Consider the following 21,937-nt stretch of genomic DNA (forward strand, 5'->3'; position numbering starts at 1 on the left):
TTTAGCAATATTTCCATCAAATTGTGTTTCTTGATGAAGTTGAAGGAAAGATTGAACCTCTTGGTTGAATCAACTTATTGATAAGTGTAAATGGCACTAATGTCTCTCGTAGAATGGGTTGATCCTAAAGACACTATATGCAAAGACACGAAATGTTCCAATTGGAATTCCAAATTTTCTGTCAATGTCATTCCAATCGAGCAGGAGACCTGTCAAACGTGCTTTAAAGCATTGCTCGTCGGCATCATCGTCATGATTGGATGATCATCATCGACAACAACAATCATCACACTTCGTATCTTTGCTTATAGTATCTTTAGTTGATCCCATACACTTACACCTCCAGTCGTATATGAACATCCGACCTATTGCAGTGTGTTGGGGCGTTTTTATATGAGAGCTAGTTCAACCAGTTCAACAGAAGAAGTTGAACACTACGGTGTGGTGTGCTTGTTTTGCTTCTCGGCCGCTTCACGGTGGGTGGCTGGGCGACTGTTTTCTAGTAGTGGGATGGATGGTACGGTTATCCCTCGATTTTGTGTTCCAATAGGGATGCATAATGTATTAAAATCTTGTAGAAATATATATATTTTGAGAATTATATTTTTTGAGTTTCTGTGTTAATATAAAATTTAATCCACATTCTTTAGGTAAAATTTAAATTGCAGGCTGGTAGAGTAAAATGATTCTAGATTATTTTCTTTCAAATCGAATACCTGTGCAATGAACAGGTTGAACACGCCGACGAGACGCCTCTGATGTTAAACAAGCAGTTTTAAAAAGTGATCGATTTTGCGCGGCAAGATGGGTCACCTTTTAAGTAATAAAAATAAGATTTGTTCCGCATTCATATATGATCCATATCCAACTGAGTAAACACGAGCTACTAGTAAACATTTTATAAATGTATTTGGAATATATAAAACTTTACGATTTGAGTGGTCCTAAGGCGACTTGCAAATCGATGTTTTCACTAGTCTAGTCTAGTCTAGTCTACACATACACAGCCAATCATTGAAAGAATCCTGGAAAATGATAGAAACGACTACTTCCATCATTTTTCTTGTCATTATTAATGATTGCAGTACATCGGAGATGCATTGCAAGCATTAAAGCGGCCAGGCCTACTGTGCAGCGTTTTTAATTCAACGATAAAAATAATGAGTGGGGACATCTCGTACCAACCGCTCAGTTTATGAAATAGTAAAATACAGTGAAAATCGGTGAGGGTGACGATGCTAAGAAGGTTAATGTCACCCCTTGGTCCTTCCTGGGATGGGACACGGGTATTTGGTTCGTGTCCTGGCCCTAGTGCCTAGGCTTAAGCGCCTTTACTCGCTCTCTGAAAATAAACTAAAATCTTATGGTCCCATGGTCCCGCGATAATAGCCCATCTTAATTTAATGCAAATCGGCATAGTAAATATTTGTCCTCTACTTATCAATGCATTAATTAGTAATGCTAGAAGTCAATAAAATGTTCAGAAAATACAAATGCATTTCAAGAAGCACACTTCCCGTGAATTGATTAAAAAGAAGTAAATCCAAAAGGAACATTCTCACCAATTTCATCGAAGAAACACCGCTTGCCCTTTCCGGTCGCCGGGAAGAAGTGCGTAGAAATCAAAACAATGCTTTGCGTCACGATGATCGTAGGATGTTCACTCGCTTGTGCCATTCCAGCAAGATCACCTTGAGCTCTTCCTTATAAACTTTTTCCACTTTTCTTGCATGAAGCGCATCATCTCCTGGACGGCACTTGGATCTTCCTTTTCCTCCTTCTTTTTTATCGTCGACAATTACTGAAGGATACGGAAATTGTTCACCCGAATCACATCAGTGTTCGTAGCAAGTTCGTAGGCACTTTTACCGAAAAAAAACCCACACTGTTTGGGGTTTTATTCCAAACTTTGCACTTATTGAATTATTGTTTAACACCGATAACCTTATCACAGCCCAACACTACAGAATTCAGAAATCAGAATTAGAAAAAAAAAATCGCGAGAAAATTTGTGACAGAAAAAAAATGCCTTGCAAATCGATGTTTTCAGATAGGCTCAGTGTACCAGTTATAGCTATACATTAGAGTGGGTCATCGTTTATATGGAAAAATGAAAAATTCAATGGTATCCCATCAGATCAAAGCTTTTTTGATCCCATTTCAGGACCCAAATAAGTGTGCCAAATTTGGGCAGGATCGGTTATGTCTACGTACGCTTGAGAATGGGACCGTTTGGAACGCAGGCAGCGTCGATAAAACTCCCAGTAGACGCAGCCAACAAAGCGATGACAATCGGAAAAATCAAAGTCGGTTGTTCAATATGCCCAGTGAGATTCTCCAAGCGACCGGAAGGGTGTAACAGGTGTCTAGAATACGGCCACCTGGCGCGGATCTGCAAAGGAATTGACAGAAGTAAGCTGTGCAGGTGGTGCGGTCAGGAAGATCACAAGGCGCAAAGACTGCAACAACGAACAGAGATGTCTGTTTTGTGTCGACAAAAGTCGCAACAGACACAGTCGCAACAGGAGGCCCCAGATGCCAGGCCTTCAAGCAGACGACAGGTACTAATCCGCAGTGGAGGTAACTCAACTAAACCTCAACTACTGCGACACAGCACAGCAGTTACTGTGGCAATCCGTATCAGAGTCGAAGTGCGATGTGGCTATTCTTTCTGAGCCGTATCGTATACCAGCTGGAGACGGCAACTGGATCGCGGATAAGGCGAAGACAGCTGCTATTTGGACGATGGGAAAGTATCCCATCCAGGAAGTAGCGTACCAGGCAAACGAAGGCTTCATGATCACCAAAATCGATGGAGTTTTTGTTGGTAACCGCTACGCACCCCCTCGATGGACAGTAGAACAGTTCAACCAGATGCTAGATGAGCTAACCGGCGAGCTAGCCGATCGGCGACCGGTCGTAATTGCCGGCGACTTTAACGCCTGGGCAATTGAGTGGGGCAGCCGCTTCACCATCCCAAAAGGTCGTGCACTGCTAGAAGCACTAGCAAAACTCGACGTAGACTTGGCCAACAGGAAGCATCAGCACCTACCGAAGGGATGGTCGAGAATCGATTATCGACGTCACCTTCTGTAGCCTCGTGCTCGCGGGAATTATGAAATGGAGGGTTTGCGACGGATACACTCACAGCGACCACCAGGTCCGGTATAGGATTGGAGTGCGGTCACGGAGTACACGGACAGGAAGGCAACCTCCCGATCGAATGTGGAAGACGAAGCAGTTCAACTAGGATTTCTTCATCGAAGCTCTCAGAAGAGAAGATCTGGGATCGGATCTGACGCCCGAGGAGTTAACGGCAGCGCTAGTGAGAGCATGCGACACAACCATGCCTAGGAAGATCGAGCCGAGCCACAGACGTCGTCCTGCATACTGGTGGAGTGAAGCGATCCACGATCTCCGGAAAAAGAAAATGCCTCAAAGCCAGGAGGCGAATGCAAAGAACCAGAACCGACGATGAGAGAGAAGCGCGAAGAGTAGTGCTGCGAGCTGCGAAAACTGCTTTGATGGAGGAGATCAAGCGGAGCAAGAAAACGAGCTTCATGGAATTGTGCCGTGATGCGAATGCAAACCCATGGGGAGACGTATATAGAGTGGCGATGACCAAAATCAGTGACCCAGCGGTGCCCCCAGAAACATGTCCAGAGAAGCTAAGAGTGATTGTCGAAGAATTGTTCCCTCAACACGAACCTACGATTTGGTCGCCGACATCATACGACCATGCAGGAGAGGAGCGAGCGAGTATCACCAACGATGAGCGCATAGCAGCGGCCAAGAAGATGAAGGTCAAGAAGGCGCCTGGCTCGGATGCTATTCCCAACATAGCACTGAGAACAGCTATCGAGGCCAACCCAGACATGTCCCGGACATCTCTGCAGATCTGTTTGGACGAGGGACGTTTTCCGTATCAGTGGAAGAGACAAAAACTGGTATTGCTACCGAAACCAGGCAAGCCTCCTGGTGAACCAAGTTCGTTCCGGCCGATATGCTTGCTGGATACGCAAGGAAAGCTACTGGAAAAAGTCATCCTCAATAGACTCACGGCTTTCACAGAAGGAGAACAGGGTCTGCGGAGATGCAATTCGGATTCCGAAGAAGGAAGTCGACGATAGATGCCATCCAGATAGTTGTTGCTACAGCTGACAAAGCGAGGACGAAAAAACGACGGGGTAACCGCTTCTGTGCCATCGTCACAGTCGATGTGAAAAATGCATTTAACAGCGCAAATTGGGAAGCCATCGCACGAGATGAAGGTCCCAGACTACCTCTGTAGGAATCTCAGCGACTACTTTGACAACCGAACCCTGTGCTACCATACAAGTTACGATATGTGCGGGCGTTGGGGTCTCTAGTTAGCCTAGTGGTTAAGGCTATGGATCGCCAATCCGGAGACGGCGGGTTCGATTCCCGTTCCGGTCGGGAAAATTTTCTCGACTCCCTTGGCATAGTGTATCATTGTACTTGCCTCACAATATACAAATTCATGCAATGGCAGGCAAAGAAAGCCCTTCAATTAAATAACTGTGGTAGTGCTCAAAGAACACTAAGTTTAAGTGAGGCAGGCCAAGTCCCAGTGCGGATGTAGAGCCATAAAGGGGTCCACAGGGGTCTATCCTTGGTCTGACGTTGTGGAACGCAATGTACAACGGGGCACTGGCATTGGAGCTACCGACAGGCGTCAAAATCGTTGGGTTTGCGGAGACATCACGTTGGTGGTAGTTGGCAAGTCTTTAGAAGCAGTGGAGATACTTGCTACGGCGGCGGTAGACGCTGTTGAGTACTGGATGCAGGGGAAGAAACTATCTATAGCCCACCAGAAAACGGAGCTGGTGCTGATCAGTAACTGCAAGGTGGTACAGAAGGCTGCCATCACAGTAGGGGAACATGTCATAGTCTCTAAGCGGGAGTTGAAGCCTCTCGGCGAAATGATCGACGACCGGCTAAATTTCAACAGCCATGTCGATTATGCATGCGGGAAAGCTACAAAAGCGATCATGGCATTGGCGAGGATCATGCCAAATAACTCAGCAATCAGCAGTAGCAAGAAGCGGTTACTAGCTAGCGTGTCTACATCGATTCTAAGGTACGCTGGTCCAGCTTGGGCGACCGCAACGAAAACGAAGAGAAATCGCGCTCAGCTCTGCAGCACGTACAGACTGATGGCCATGCGAGTGGCGATCGCCTATCGCACGATATCATCGGATGCGGTGTGCGTGATTGCCGGGATGGTTCCAATCGCCTTCGTTCTAGAAGAGGACAAAGAGTGTTACGAGGCCAGGGGCACAAAAGGAGCTCGGAATGCAGCGTGGGTCGTCACGATAGCGAAGTGGCAACACGAGTGGAATACCACAGCGAAGGGAAGGTGGACCCACCGCCTTATTCCAAATTTGGCAGAATGGGTAAACGGAACTCAAGGGGAAGTCAATTTTTATCTGACGCAATTCATGTCAGGTTATGGCTGCTTCAAGAAATACCTGCACCGGTTCGGACACGAGGGTCGCCGTTCTGCCCTGAGTGCGGAGATGTCGAACAAACATCGGAGCACGTCGTCTTTGAGTGCCCACGTTTTGCCGTGGAACGTAGTGAGATCACAGAAATCTGCGGTGCTGGTATAAGTGCCGATAACATCGTGGATAGAATGTGCCGTGACGAAGCCAGCTGGAACGCGGTGAACTCCGCGGTAATAAAGATGATGTCATTTCTCCAGCGGAAGTGGCGAGAGCAGCAAATGAATGATCGAAGGGACCATCCGGAGTAAGCGTAGTAGTTCGGTCAAGCGTGTGACAGATCCGCAGTCGGGTGTCGTGAGCGAATAAGGTGTGGAGCTAACTGGCTCTCGGTCGGTATTCGGGAGAACTTCCTACGTCGAGGAACTCTCTGTCGGAGTAGGGTAGATCCACTGCCGGGGAGTATCCGAGTAGTGTGCGTGAAGTCATTGTGCTAAATTGCACACGGGCGGTAACGGGAGAACGCCTTTCGTCGGGGACTTCTCTGTCGGAATAATGCAGATGCACCGCCGGGGACTGTCAGAGTAGAGCGATCGGGAAGAAGGATGGTCGTCAGGGCGCCTGTGAACCGGAAGCCGTCTCCAACCGAAATCGCAGGACCAACCTTCGCGTCTGCCCGGGAAGTCGGATGCGGGAGAAGTTTCAGTGTCGAGAAACTCTTCGTCGGGTAGGGTATATCCACCGTCGGGGACTATCCGAGTCGTGCGCGGAAACCTCGAGTGCTAATTGGCACTCGGGCGGCACCGGGAGGGCATCGTCATTCGGAGCAAATTAGTAGGAGCCGATGAACTCAGCTTGGCTTTAGAAAAACAAATTTGATGAAAGTGATACTAACACAGAGTTTGCCGCTCAATGGCGGCACGTTAAGCAATAACAAGCCAACAGGAGCCGAAAGGCTAAGAACGAATAGAATAACAAATTTGAAAAAAATAGCGTGTAAGTCGCTCAATGGCGATACTGTAATATTAACAACATAGGGGGATTAGGGGCATAATGGACACCCTAAGCAAATGAGTATGTTAGGCCTGTATAACAGACAAAAACTTAACATATTATCAGTTGGCTTACAACTTTAACTTGTTTCCTACGTATTTCAATCATTTACAGCTGGTAGAATGTCATTATTGTGAAGAACTAATGAATTGAAAACCGTGTGTTTTTTGGGGCTGGCAGGAAAGGTACGGGGCGAAATGGACACCCATCGGGGAATAATGGACACCCCTGCATATTTCATGCTGCATCTTTGGGAATATCGACCAGTTCAGTAATTTGCCAACGGAGATCAATACCACAGATATAATACTCCATCCTAGACGAGTTTACATAACTTCAATGTTAATTAAATAAATTTTAGGCTAAAATAATCGGATTCAATATTTTAAAACTCTCTATAACGCCTAACAGTATGCAACGCGCGTACATCCATTCATAATTGCCAGTGTTCATTTCGCCCCGAATAGACTACAACATTGAAATTGCTATTTTCAGTGTGTTCGGATCAAAAATAAATACTTCATCCACAGACAAACAGACGTAACACTTCGAACATTTTTCGATTCAAATCATAGTCACGGAAACATATTCGCCCAATGCTAAAAGGACTAAGTTTGGCCGACCACCAACTAGGTGGCGGTAGTGAGCACATGTCAAACTCGAACAAAAACTATGCGAGCGCCACGGTCGGGCAGTTGGCCAACTATCAAATTTTGAAAAATACCGGTAAATCGGTGTACGATGAGAATTATCAGAGTGTTACGTCTGTTTGTCTGTGCTTCATCCATTGCTAAATCTACGTATACATGTAGATAAGCTAACAGTTCACTTGTTTGTATGTTGGACACACTCAATCATTCGTAATACCTTATTTGCTGCTGCTTCGAAATTATAAGAAATAAACCATATGAAAAACATACTTCAATTTCAATGACATTTTGGTTATTTTGAAGGAATTTAAATGGTACTTTTGAAAAATAGAACAATGACTTGTTCCTTCACACTTATGCATTGAAAGTTTTACATAAAAGTCAACGGTTTCGGCAAAAACAGGGGTGTCCATTTCGCCCCGGGTGTCCATTATGCCCCTAATCTCCCTACTAACGAAGCGGTGCGCATAAGCATGAATCGCCTCCCCTTCGAAGTAATAGCGAAAGGTGGTGGCTCAGTACGAAGACCACATTCGAATCCCACACAGCGTCTTTAGCAGATTTTTGGACTCCTAGAATAAAAAAACACACAAACACACACGCACACACACACACACACACACACACACACACACACACACACACACACACACACACACACACACACACACACACACACACACACACACACACACACACACACACACACACACACACACACACACACACACACACACACACACACACACACACACCACACACTGACCTCGGCATTCCACTGGTCATCTTGGAGAGCAGCAGCAGTATGTCAAAGGTCACGAGAGCGCAGCAGTTAAAGATTAAGATAAAGCTCATGAGAGCGCAGCAGTTATGTTGGAGATAAAGTCAGCGATCTAGCGTGACTAGCTATGCCTGATAACAAGTGAAGTGCATGAGCACAGCCCCCCCGAAGTAGTCGCTTCTAGTGGAATCCGGGGGAAGCAGGCACTGTAGACCTTGGTGGACGTTAGAGGCGTAGGGTTCAGAGTTCTCTTCTCTGTTCTGAGTCCCTCACGACCTGGCACGCGATGGACGAAATCGGTAGCACTGGTCATGCTTATCGAACGCGTGTCGGGAAGGCAGAAAGGCTTTACCACCAAGTAAAAAAAAAAAAAAAAAAAAAAACACACCACACACACACCACACACACAGGGGCAGCAGGGACAGGAGTCCAGGGGCATGACGAACCCCCCCTTCTGCGAGTCGGGTGGCAGCTTGGGAATTCATCCTAAGCGAAAATCGTTCACACATCCGTGTGGATTACCACCTGTGGCTCTTCCTTCGGGGAGTGACCGAGCTTCTGGTTTCCAGATAGCTCAAGCAGAGGATGCCTAGGATGTGGCGGGGTTTCAACAGTGGGCTCTGTTGGATCTCCATAAAAAGCCACACATCCGCAAGCACTCTGTACAAGCGACCTGGTACCGCTTCCAAAGTGCCTTAGCCCAAATACTCGAAGTGCCAACCGGCACATCAGGATCGATGCCAGTAACATCCTGATTATGGCATACTGGTCAACGCAAACGATAACGGACTACGGATTACGGATAGGACGACGACGATGGGCTGACATTCGTGCCATTCTGCTCCCTGAGTAAGGAAGGGTGACACCTACTTGAAACGGCGAGCGGGCTAATAGCGCGTCTGCGTCCGTCCCGGTAAAACCTTGGCAGGCCTCCGGATACGTTCTTCATCTGTCCATCATTTTTGATGGGTACTAGGCTCGGATGTAACACTCCCGACTTGCGCTGATCTGGCTCTGGACACGGACCCCATGAAGGTACGTGTTCAACCCTCGCTTGGCCTCCCTGATTCATAGACAACCAAGAGATCACGAAAGCGACTACGTACAGCAGGTGGAGATAGCGGCTCGGAGGGGGGACCCAATAGTATGGAGACATCAAATTATACCGAAGTAGTTGGAGAGAGCGCGGACGCGTTCAGAAGAAGTGGAATGATGCAGCGATCACCAGTGACGCCGCTGGAAACTGCTGCGAGAACGAGTAGTAGCGCGATACGGAGCGAGCCTCAAGGAAGCCAACGGGAGCTAGCATTCCTGAATCATCGAGTGCTTACACCAAACTCGAACAGCGGCACAGCTCAAGAGTCGAGCTTGTTCGAAGTGAGGAGAAGGGTGAACGAGTTGTACGAGTTTGTCAAAGACAAGCACAACGTACACCTGAAGATCAAGCAACTAGTGACGAGCATCAAGTCTGCCGTTACAGTTGCGGAACGCGATCAGAAGACGCTCAAGCTGAGAGTGGAAACAGCCGAGAAGTCTCTGGCGGAAGCCACGGATAGACTTACGGCTGAAAACATGGAGACGCCGAGGAGCCACCGGAGTACTCGCTCAGAGAAACGAGGCAGGGACACGCCAGGAGAAGAGGAAGTCCCGAAGAAACAGAGAAGCGAACGGGTGCGTGCCAGCAATCGGAGTGATGATGGATGGCGCACTGTGGAGAACCAGCAGGCGAAGAAGAAGAAAAATCGAAAGGAGAAAGAAGATAAGAAGAAGGAAGAAAAGAAGAAGGAACAGGAGAAGAAAGAAACCCAGCGGCCTCCTAGGGAGAGGAAGAAGGGCGATGCATTGATCGTCGAGGCGAAGGACAAGACGACGTACGCTGCTCTGCTTAGGAAACTGCAGGAGGACCCGGAGTGGAAGGTGTTGGGCGAAAACGTAGTGAAGACCAGACGCACCCAAAAAGGAGAGATGCTGTTCGAGCTCAAGAAGGATCCGTCGGTTAAGAGCTCGGCGTTCAGGGAGCTCGTTGCCAAATACCTGGAGAACGAGGCCAATGTGAGAGCCTTATCACAGGAAGCGGTGGTTGAAGTCAAGGATCTGGACGAGATCACGACAGAAGATGATCTGAAACACGCATTGAAGGAGCAGTGCAACGTCGAAGGACCGATGGCGATTCGGATAAGGAAGTCGTATGGAGGCACTCAGACGGCGGCAATCCGATTGCCTGTGGATATTGCCAATAAGCTGGTAGCAACTGGCAAGGTAAAAATTCGATGGGCGGAGTGCTCGTTGCGACTGGCTCCCCGAGCCACCAAACAAATGGAGCGATGCTTTAAATGCATGGAGTTTGGTCATCAGGCGAGAAATTGCAAGGGCCCCGACAGGTCCGGACGATGCTGGAGTTGCGGTGGAAACGGCCACGTTGCTCGGGACTGCACGAGCCAACCCAAGTGCATGCTGTGTAAGCCGGAGAACGGAAACGACCATAAGACGGGAGGCTTTAAGTGCCCGGCCTATAAAAAGGCGATGGCAGGTCAACAATGATTGAGATAACCCAAATCAACCTCAATCACTGCGACGTCGCACAGCAACTGTTGTGGCAGTCGACAACAGAGACTAAGTGCGATGTTGCAATCATCGCAGAGCCGTATCGGGTGCCCCCTGAGAACGGCAATTGGGTGACGGACAGATCCCAGATAGCGGCCATACAGGTGATGGGTAGATTCCCCATTCAAGAAGTGATCGAGTGTTCATACAAAGGCTTTGTGGTTGCCAAAATTAATGGAGTCTTCGTTTGCAGTTGCTATGCACCTCCAAGGTGGTCAGATGAAGAGTACAACAGGATGTTGGATGCACTCACGGACACGCTGGTCGGGCGGAAGCCGGTAGTCATCGGAGGAGATTTCAACGCCTGGGCAGTGGAATGGGGTAGTAGGCTCACCAATGCTAGGGGGTACAGCCTACTGGAAGCCCTGGCGGAGCTAGATGTGAGGCTTTGCAACGATGGTATGGCCAGCACATTCCGCAGAGACGGCCGTGAATCCATCATCGATGTTACGTTCTGTAGTCCGTCGCTCACGGAAGACATGAACTGGAGAGTCAGCGGGGAATATTCCAACAGTGATCACCAGGCGATCCTCTACAGCATTGGCCGGCGAGCCTCTACTTCGACGAGGAGAACGCGAACATGCGAACGAAGGTGGAAGACAAAAGACTTCGACAAGGAAGTCTTTGTCGAGGCGCTGCGGTCATACGGCGGTGCAACCCTTGATGCAGGTGAACTAACGGAAGCGATTGTTACGGCATGCGACATAGCAATGCCGAGGAAGATAGAGCCCAGAAACAGAAGACGGCCAGCGTATTGGTGGAACGCGACGATCAGTACCCTCCGTGCTGCCTGCCTCCGTGCTAGGAGACGCTTCCAGAGGGCCAGAAATGAAGTTGAGAGAGAAGCAAGGCGAACCGTTTTTCGGGGAGCTCGAGCCGCTCTTAAACGCGAGATAAGGCTGAGTAAGTCGAACTGCTACAAAGAGTTGTGTCGAGAAGCCGACGCCAACCCCTGGGGCAACGCGTACCGAATCGTGGTATCGAAGCTCAAAGGTCCAGCAGTACCCGTGGAAATGTGCCCGGACAAACTAAGGAAGATCGTGGAAGGTCTTTTTCCGCACCATGGCCCAACGTTTTGGCCGCCCACACCGTACGCAGAGAATGCAGAAGAACCCAACGAAGGTGCTCGGATATCCAATGCAGAGTTGCTGATAATTGCGAAGGGGCTCAAGATCGGGAAAGCTCCCGGTCCGGATGGGATCCTGAACGTAGCAGTTAGAACGGCGATATTGGCGTTTCCGGACATGATCAGGATGGTGCTCCAAAAATGCCTGGATGAAGGCTACTTCCCAGACGACTGGAAGGTTCAAAAGTTGGTGCTTCTACCGAAACCAGGAAAGCCGCCGGGGGACCCAGGATCGTATAGACCGATCTGCCTGCTGGATACCCTAGGAAAACTGTTAGAGAAGGTCATCCTTAACAGGTTGACAGAATACGCCGAAAGTGAGAGGGGACTGTCAGCGATGCAATTCGGATTCCGTAAGGGAAAATCCACGGTGGATGCGATTCGGGTAGTCATCGAGAATGCCCAGAAGGCGTCCAAGAAAAAACGGAGAGGTGATCGATTCTGCGCTGTGGTAATGATAGATGTCAAAAATGCGTTTAACAGTGCCAGCTGGGAGGCTATCGCCGTAGCGCTACACAGTATGCGGGTTCCCGATTATCTGTGCCAGATTTTACGGAGCTACTTCCAGAACAGGGTACTAGTGTATGAGACCAACGAAGGGCAGAGGTCTATAGAAGTAACGGCAGGTGTTCCACAAGGGTCCATACTAGGCGCAACGCTCTGGAATGCCATGTACAACGGCGTACTGTCGTTAAAACTTCCCAAAGGAGTCGTCATTGTGGGCTTCGCAGACGACGTCGTGTTGACGGTAATGGGAGACTCTTGAAGAAGTTGAAATGCTGGCGACGGAATCAATGTCCACTGTTGAAAGATGGATGACTGGGGTCAAGCTACAGATTGCCCATCACAAAACGGAGGTGCTTCTGGTCAGCAACTGTAAAGCAGTCCAAACGATGGAGATCGTAGTCGGAGAGCATGTTATCACATCGAAACGAGCTTTGAAGCATCTAGGAGTGATGGTCGATGATCGACTTAACTTCAAGGAGCACGTCGACTACGCCTGTGGAAAGGCAGCGAAGGCTGTCAATGCTATAGCGACGATCATGCCGAACGTCGAGGGACCACGAAGTAGTAAGAGGCGTCTTCTGGCGAGCGTAGCAGGCTCAATACTCAGGTATGGTGCCCCAGCATGGGCTGAAGCACTGAGTACGAAGCGGAATCGAAGAGCGCTAGACAGCGCATTCCGACTCATGGCCACTCGGGTCGCCAGCGCGTACAGAACCATTTCGACGGAGGCAGTATGTGTTATCGCGGGAATGATGCCCATTTGCATCACCATCGCCGAAGACGTGGAATGCTACCAACGCACAGAAGTACCAGGAGCGTAAGAGATATCGTCAGAGCGAACTCGTTGGCTAAGTGGCAGCAAGAGTGGGACAATTCGGCGAATGGCAGGTGGACTCACCGGCTTATCCCTAGCGTGTCAGCGTGGGTGAATAGGAAGCATGGGGAGGTGAACTTCCATCTGACGCAGTTCCTGTCCGGCCATGGCTGCTTCAGGAAGTACCTGCACCGGTTTGGGCACGCTCTTTCGCCCTTCTGCCCGGAGTGTGTTAACGTGGAGGAGACACCGGAACATGTCGTTTTCGAATGCCCCAGGTTCGAAGAAATTCGCGTCTTGCTGGGCGGAGTGACAGTCGACAACATTGTCGAAGAGATGTGTCGCGATGAAAACACGTGGAACGCTATCGACAGAGCAGTAACGAGGGTGCTGTCCGCGCTGCAGAGGAAGTGGCGCGAAGACCAGAGAGCGGCGGAACGCGATCCGGGTAGGCATGATCCACCGCCGGGGACATGACTGAGTCGTCCGTAACGTGGCACCGGTTTTTGGTCGTCGGAGCGCCGGTGAACCGGAAGTCCACCACCAACCGGAATCGCCGGACCGACTTCGGCACCTTACTGGTCGGGATAGAAACATCGGTATCGGGAGAACTTCCACCGCCGGGGTTTTTCTCCGTCGGAGTAGGCTAGGGTTACCGCCGGGGACTAGACCGAGTCTATCGCGAAGAAGCACCGGAATTTGGTCGTCGGGGCGCCTGTGAACCGGAAGCCAGTCTCCAACCGGAATCGCAGGAGAGACCTCGGCACCTGTCTGGGAAGAAACGGTTTCGGAAGATGATCCACTGCCGGGGAACTCTTTGTCGGCGTAGGGTAGATCCACCGTCGGGGACTACACGAGTCGTGCGCGAAAAGCTGGAGTGCTGAAACGGCACCGTTCCTCGGAGAAACTTAGTATGATCCGAAGTACTTGCTGGTGATATTAGAATAACAAATTTGGTGTATGTTTGTGCTAACTGTGTCGCTGAATGGCGATAGGTTAGGTACGAACACGAGAACGACTAGAATAACAAATTTTAATCTTAGAATAACAAATTTGGTGTATGTTTGTACTAACTGTGTCGCTGAATGGCGATAGGTTAGGTACGAAAACGAGAACGACTAGAATAACAAATTTAGAAGCGACAAAAAGTGCATGAGCACAGTAGCAGAAGAGCGCATGAGTGCATTGCCCCCCTGAAGCAGTCGCATATCAGTGGTACCAGGGGGATCGGGGCGTCAAGGTGTAGCAGAGTTTTTCCAATCGGTTTTCTCTGCTGGGGAGGTTGGGAGGAAAAAAAACACACACACGCACACACACACACACACACACACACACACACACACACACACACACACACACACACACACACACACACACACACACACACACACACACACACACACACACACACACACACACACACACGCGCGCGCACACACACACACACACACAAGGGGCAGCAGGGACAGGAGTCCAGGGGCTTGACGAACCCCCCCTTCTGCGAGTCGGGTGGCAGCTTGGGAATTCATCCTAAGCGAAAATCGCTCACACATCCGTGTGGATTACCACCTTTGGCTCTTCCTTCGGGGAGTGACCGAGCTTCTGGTTTCCAGATAGCTCAAGCAGAGGATGCCTAGGATGTGGCGGGGTTTCAACAGTGGGCTCTGTTGGATCTCCATAAAAAGCCACACATCCGCAAGCATCTCTGTACAAGCGACCTGGTACCGCTTCCAAAGTGCCTTAGCCCAAATACTCGGAGTGCCAACCGGCACATCAGGATCGATGCCAGTAACATCCTGATTATGGCATACTGGTCAACGCAAACGACAACGGACTACGGATTACGGATAGGATGACGACGATGGGCTGACATTCGTGCCATTCTGCTCCCTGAGTAAGGAAGGGTGACACCTACTTGAAACGGCGAGCGGGCTAATGGTGCGTCTGCCTCCGTCCCGGTAAAACCTTGGCAGGCCTCCGGATACGTTCTTCATCTGTCCATCATTTTTGATGGGTACTAGGCTCGGATGTAACACTCCCGACTTGCGCTGATCTGGCTCTGGACACGGACCCCATGAAGGTACGTGTTCAACCCTCGCTTGGCCTCCCTGATTCATAGACAACCAAGAGATCACGAAAGCGACTACGTACAGCAGGTGGAGATAGCGGCTCGGAGGGGGGACCCAATAGAATGGAGACATCAAATTATACCGAAGTAGTTGGAGAGAACGCGGACGCGTTCAGAAGAAGTGGAATGATGCAGCGATCACCAGTGACGCCGCTGGAAACTGCTGCGAGAACGAGTAGTAGCGCGATACGGAGCGAGCCTCAAGGAAGCCAACGGGAGCTAGCATTCCTGAATCAGCGAGTGCTTACACCGAACTCGAACAGCGGCACAGCTCAAGAGTCGAGCTTGTTCGAAGTGAGGAGAAGGGTGAACGAGTTGTACGAGTTTGTCAAAGACAAGCACAACGTTCACCTGAAGATCAAGCAACTAGTGACGAGCATCAAGTCTGCCGTTACAGTTGCGGAACGCGATCAGAAGGCGCTCAAGCTGAGAGTGGAAACAGCCGAGAAGTCTCTGGCGGAAGCCACGGATAGACCTACGGCTGAAAACATGGAGACGCCGAGGAGCCACCGGAGTACTCGCTCAGAGAAACGAGGCAGGGACACGCCAGGAGAAGAGGAAGTCCCGAAGAAACAGAGAAGCGAACGGGAGCGTGCCAGCAATCGGAGTGATGATGGATGGCGCACTGTGGAGAACCAGCAGGCGAAGAAGAAGAAAAAGCGAAAGGAGAAAGAAGATAAGAAGAAGGAAGAAAAGAAGAAGGAACAGAAGAAGAAAGAAACCCAGCGGCCTCCTAGGGAGAGGAAGAAGGGCGATGCATTGATCGTTGAGGCGAAGGACAAGACGACGTACGCTGCTCTGCTTAGGAAACTGCAGGAGGACCCGGAGTTGAAGGTGTTGGGCGAAAACGTAGTGAAGACCAGACGCACCCAAAAAGGAGAGATGCTGTTCGAGCTCAAGAAGGATCCGACGGTTAAGAGCTCGGCGTTCAGGGAGCTCGTTGCCAAATCGCTGGAGAACGAGGCCAATGTGAGAGCCTTATCACAGGAAGCGGTGGTTGAAGTCAAGGATCTGGACGAGATCACGACAGAAGATGATCTGAAACGCGCATTGAAGGAGCAGTGCAACGTCGAAGGACCGATGGTGATTCGGATAAGGAAGTCGTATGGAGGCACTCAGACGGCGGCAATCCGATTGCCTGTGGATATTGCCAATAAGCTGGTAGCAACTGGCAAGGTAAAAATTCGATGGGCGGAGTGCTCGTTGCGACTGGCTCCCCGAGCCACCAAACAAATGGAGCGATGCTTTAAATGCATGGAATTTGGTCATCAGGCGAGAAATTGCAAGGGCCCCGACAGGTCCGGACGATGCTGGAGTTGCGGTGGAAACGGCCACGTTGCTCGGGACTGCACGAGCCAACCCAAGTGCATGCTGTGTAAGCCGGAGAACGGAAACGACCATAAGACGGGAGGCTTTAAGTGCCCGGCCTATAAAAAGGCGATGGCAGGTCAACAATGATTGAGATAACCCAAATCAACCTCAATCACTGCGACGTCGCACAGCAACTGTTGTGGCAGTCGACAACAGAGACTAAGTGCGATGTTGCAATCATCGCAGAGCCGTATCGGGTGCCCCCTGAGAACGGCAATTGGGTGACGGACAGATCCCAGATAGCGGCCATACAGGTGATGGGTAGATTCCCCATTGAAGAAGTGATCGAGTGTTCGTACGAAGGCTTTGTGGTTGCCAAAATTAATGGAGTCTTCGTTTGCAGTTGCTATGCACCTCCAAGGTGGTCAGATGAAGAGTACAACAGGATGTTGGATGCACTCACGGACACGCTGGTCGGGCGGAAGCCGGTAGTCATCGGAGGAGATTTCAACGCCTGGGCCGTGGAATGGGGTAGTAGGCTCACCAATGCTAGGGGGTACAGCCTACTGGAAGCCCTGGCGAAGCTGGATGTGAGGCTTTGCAACGATGGTATGGCCAGCACATTCCGCAGAGACGGCCGTGAATCCATCATCGATGTTACGTTCTGTAGTCCGTCGCTTACGGAATACATGAACTGGAGAGTCAGCGAGGAATATTCCAACAGTGATCACCAGGCGATCCTCTACAGTATTGGCCGGCGAGCCTCTACTTCGACGAGGAGAACGCGAACATGCGAACGAAGGTGGAAGACAAAAGAGTTCGACAAGGAAGTCTTTGTCGAGGCGCTGCGGCCATACGGCGGTGCAACCCTTGATGCAGGTGAACTAACGGAAGCGATTGTTACGGCATGCGACATAGCAATGCCGAGGAAGATAGAGCCCAGAAACAGAAGACGGCCAGCGTATTGGTGGAACGCGACGATCAGTACCCTCCGTGCTGCTTGCCTCAGTGCTAGGAGACGCTTCCAGAGGGCCAGAAATGAAGCTGAGAGAGAAGCAAGGCGAACCGTTTTTCGGGGAGCTCGAGCCGCTCTTAAACGCGAGATAAGGCTGAGTAAGTCGAACTGCTACAAAGAGTTGTGTCGAGAAGCCGACGCCAACCCCTGGGGCAACGCGTACCGAATCGTGGTATCGAAGCTCAAAGGTCCAGCAGTACCCGTGGAAATGTGCCCGGACAAACTAAGGAAGATCGTGGAAGGTCTTTTTCCGCACCATGGCCCAACGTTTTGGCCTCCCACACCATACGCAGAGAATGCAGAAGAACCCAACGAAGGTGCTCGGATATCCAATGCAGAGTTGCTGGTAATTGCGAAGGGGCTCAAGATCGGGAAAGCTCCCGGTCCGGATGGGATCCCGAACGTAGCAGTTAGAACGGCGATATTGGCGTTTCCGGACATGATCAGGATGGTGCTCCAAAAATGCCTGGATGAAGGCTACTTCCCAAACGGTTGGAAGGTTCAAAAGTTGGTGCTTCTACCGAAACCAGGAAAGCCGCCGGGGGACCCAGGATCGTATAGACCGATCTGCCTGCTGGATACCCTAGGAAAACTGTTAGAGAAGGTCATCCTTAACAGGTTGACAGAATACGTCGAAAGTGAGAGGGGACTGTCAGCGATGCAATTCGGATTCCGTAAGGGAAAATCGACGGTGGATGCGATTCGGGTAGTCATCGAGAATGCCCAGAAGGCGTCCAAGAAAAAACGGAGAGGTGATCGATTCTGCGCTGTGGTAACGATAGACGTCAAAAATGCGTTTAATAGTGCCAGCTGGGAGGCTATCGCCGTAGCGCTACATAGTATGCGGGTTCCCGATTATCTGTGCCAGATTTTACGGAGCTACTTCCAGAACAGGGTACTGGTGTACGAAACCAACGAAGGGCAGAGGTCTATAGAAGTAACGGCAGGTGTTCCACAAGGGTCCATACTAGGCCCAACACTCTGGAATGCCATGTACAACGGCGTACTGTCGTTAAAACTTCCCAAAGGAGTCGTCATTGTGGGCTTCGCAGACGACGTCGTGTTGACGGTAATGGGAGAGACTCTTGAAGAAGTTGAAATGCTGGCGACGGAATCAATGTCCACTGTTGAAAGATGGATGACTGGGGTCAAGCTACAGATTGCCCATCACAAAACGGAGGTGCTTCTGGTCAGCAACTGTAAAGCAGTCCAAACGATGGAGATCGTAGTCGGAGAGCATGTTATCACATCGAAACGAACTTTGAAGCATCTAGGAGTGATGGTCGATGATCGACTTAACTTCAAGGAGCACGTTGACTACGCCTGCGGAAAGGCAGCGAAGGCTGTCAATGCTATAGCGACGATCATGCCGAACGTCGGGGGACCACGAAGTAGTAAGAGGCGTCTTCTGGCGAGCGTAGCAGGCTCAATACTCAGGTATGGTGCCCCAGCATGGGCTGAAGCACTGAGTACGAAGCGGAATCGAAGAGCGCTAGACAGCGCATTCCGACTCATGGCCACTCGGGTCGCCAGCGCGTACAGAACCATTTCGACGGAGGCAGTATGTGTTATCGCGGGAATGATGCCCATTTGCATCACCATCGCCGAAGACGTGGAATGCTACCAACGCAGAAGTACCAGGAGCGTAAGAGATATCGTCAGAGCGAACTCGTTGGCTAAATGGCAGCAAGAGTGGGACAATTCGGCGAATGGCAGGTGGACTCACCGGCTTATCCCTAGCGTGTCAGCGTGGGTGAATAGGAAGCATGGGGAGGTGAACTTCCATCTGACGCAGTTCCTGTCCGGCCATGGCTGCTTCAGGAAGTACCTGCACCGGTTTGGGCATGCTCTTTCGCCCTTTTGCCCGGAGTGTGTTAACGTGGAGGAGTCACCGGAACATGTCGTTTTCGAATGCCCCAGGTTCGAAGAAATTCGCGTCTTGCTGGGCGGAGTGACAGTCGACAACATTGTCGAAGAGATGTGTCGCGATGAAAACACGTGGAACGCTGTCGACAGAGCAGTAACGAGGATGCTGTCCGCGCTGCAGAGGAACGCGATCCGGGTAGGCATGATCCACCGCCGGGGACATGACTGAGTCGTCCGTAACGTGGCACCGGTTTTTGGTCGTCGGAGCGCCGGTGAACCGGAAGTCCACCACCAACCGGAATCGCCGGACCGACTTCGGCACCTTACTGGTCGGGATAGAAACATCGGTATCGGGAGAACTTCCACCGCCGGGGACTAGACCGAGTCTATCGCGAAGAAGCACCGGAATTTGGTCGTCGGGGCGCCTGTGAACCGGAAGCCAGTCTCCAACCGGAATCGCAGGAGAGACCTCGGCACCTGTCTGGGAAGAAACGGTTTCGGAAGATGTTCCACTGCCGGGGAACTCTTTGTCGGCGTAGGGTAGATCCACCGTCGGGGACTACACGAGTCGTGCGCGGAAAGCTGGAGTGCTTAATGGCGCAACGGCGGCACGGGGAGGACACCGTTCGGAGCAAGTTAGTAGGATCCGAATGCCTTGCGTGGTATTAGAATAACAAATTGTGTGTATGTGTACCTATGTGTCGCTGAATGGCGATGTTAGGTACTAACATTAGAACGTGTAGAATAACAAATTTGAAACTAGGCATGTTGTCCGCGTAATGGCGAGCCAACACCAACCGGAGTAAGCAAAATACGAGACGTGTATGAGTATAGATTAGGAGCGACAAAAAGTGCATGAGCACAGTAGCAGAAGAGCGCATGAGCGCATTGCCCCCCCTGAAGCAGTCGCATATCAGTGGTACCAGGGGGATCGAGGCATCAAGGTGTAGCAGAGTTTTTCCAATCGGTTTTCTCTGCTGGGGAGGTTGGGAGGAAAAAAAAAAAAAAAAAACACACACACACACACACACACACACACACTCGGTTTGACTTTGAATATTATCGGCAGGTTCGTTCTCTTGTTGGGGGTTTTTCTCGAAGAAATTGCCTGAAACTTGGGCGTATAATTCAGCTTGGTTGGGAAAGATTGAGAGGCCATGTTAGAGATCGATAGCTGTCAAAAAATTCCCCATGACAAAGAAAACAAAACGACTGGAAATGCGTAAGTTCCCCTATTATATCATAGATATACTTACTCCTTTGAAGGTTTTTGGTCGGCAGAATGGTATAACGAATTCTAGATCTGCTGGCCACCATTCAGGTTCGCTGTACTCTTCCAAGGTTGGTATGTGTATGTAACCAAGAGAGCATTGTACCATAAACGGAATAAATTTCTCTAACTGAGTTTCCGTGATTTTCTCTAGCGATGTGGGGTAACCTCCAGCAAACAGTAATGGTAGATTAGATACCATATTTTTACAGCTACCGTTATCCATTTCAGTAAAACTGTGCGGCATCATAAAAGTCTGAAAAAAATCAGGAAATGCAGATGTTATAATAATTAATTTGTTATTTTATTTATTATTTATTATTTATTTATATATATATTTATTATTTTGTTTCTTAACGTTATTCTGTACATTATGTATACAGGGGATACTCAAAATAACTGGGATAGGTAAAATTATCAATTTCAAAAAATGTTCAACTCGCTGTAATTTTTCGAAAAGGGCATCGAATATTCTCAAATTTTGACTGTAAGTTTATCAACTAGTTGTGTATCAGTGGTCAGAATTTGGAAAAGATCGGGCCATTCTACACGAAGTTATAAAGATTCTAGAAAAAGGTATAATTATACGATAGCCAAATTTGAGCTGTTATATCTCCGGATTCAATGAACCGAATGCAATGAAATATTGATCATTTATGACTTATATAATAAGCTTTTAAAAACTTTTGACTAAACATAAAATTCTTTACACGAAAGAAAATTATTACGATTGGATTATTTTTCTAAAATACCACCAATTTATCCAAAGCTTCATCATTATTTCAAAATTCGAGATAGTAATTATAACACGGAAAGAAATCAAGCTAGGTTGAAGCAACCACAATTTTGGTTGAGGTTCAAAGTCTGATTTTGGTTGCTACAAGATAAACAAATATTCATTATTATGTATGGGTTTCGTTTACAACAAATGATTTTTTCAAGTATTTTTTGCCTAAATTGTTTGGTTCTTTCGAAGTACTGTTTGCTTCAATTCAAACCAAAATTACACCTTTCTTCAACCCCTGGCATGGTTATTTCTACCAAAGAATAGGTTGACGAAAAAAGTATATCGTTGGTATATCCAAACTAGATCTCAGGTAGGATTAAATTATTGAGCTCGGTAAAAATTACCTAAAAATTTGGTTGGGTGAAAACCAATCTAAAAAATGGTTCGAAGGAAGCTAAATTATTAGTTTGTTTACTCCACGTCTCAGCACACTGCTAGCTGCGCCGCGACAGTCGCACTCTTCCTACTAGTTCCATTGTTGTCAACTGAGCAGTAGTGCGCCATGGCAATCTGGTCGACAGATTGCGGTAATTTCATTGCCCGGATCATAATAATTGCAG

The 21,937-nt window shown here is 49.3% G+C and overlaps 2 protein-coding genes across 2 annotated transcripts in view; both read right to left on the reverse strand.

Annotated features, from left to right (window-relative positions):
* The window catches only part of LOC115268851 (uncharacterized), a 118,128-nt gene that overhangs the window by 50,903 nt on the left and 45,288 nt on the right, over window positions 1–21,937 (reverse strand). Inside the window, exon 2 of the mRNA XM_062861204.1 lies at window positions 20,577–20,846. Within this exon, the coding sequence (XP_062717188.1) occupies window positions 20,577–20,846 (270 nt within the window). The remainder of the gene's footprint in view (window positions 1–20,576; window positions 20,847–21,937) is intronic.
* LOC134292216 (uncharacterized) overlaps window positions 1–21,937 on the reverse strand; it is a 352,332-nt gene that overhangs the window by 13,359 nt on the left and 317,036 nt on the right. The window lies entirely within an intron of this gene.

This window comes from Aedes albopictus, chromosome 3, assembly GCF_035046485.1.
Source record: "Aedes albopictus strain Foshan chromosome 3, AalbF5, whole genome shotgun sequence".
NCBI classification, from domain to species: domain Eukaryota; kingdom Metazoa; phylum Arthropoda; class Insecta; order Diptera; family Culicidae; genus Aedes; species Aedes albopictus.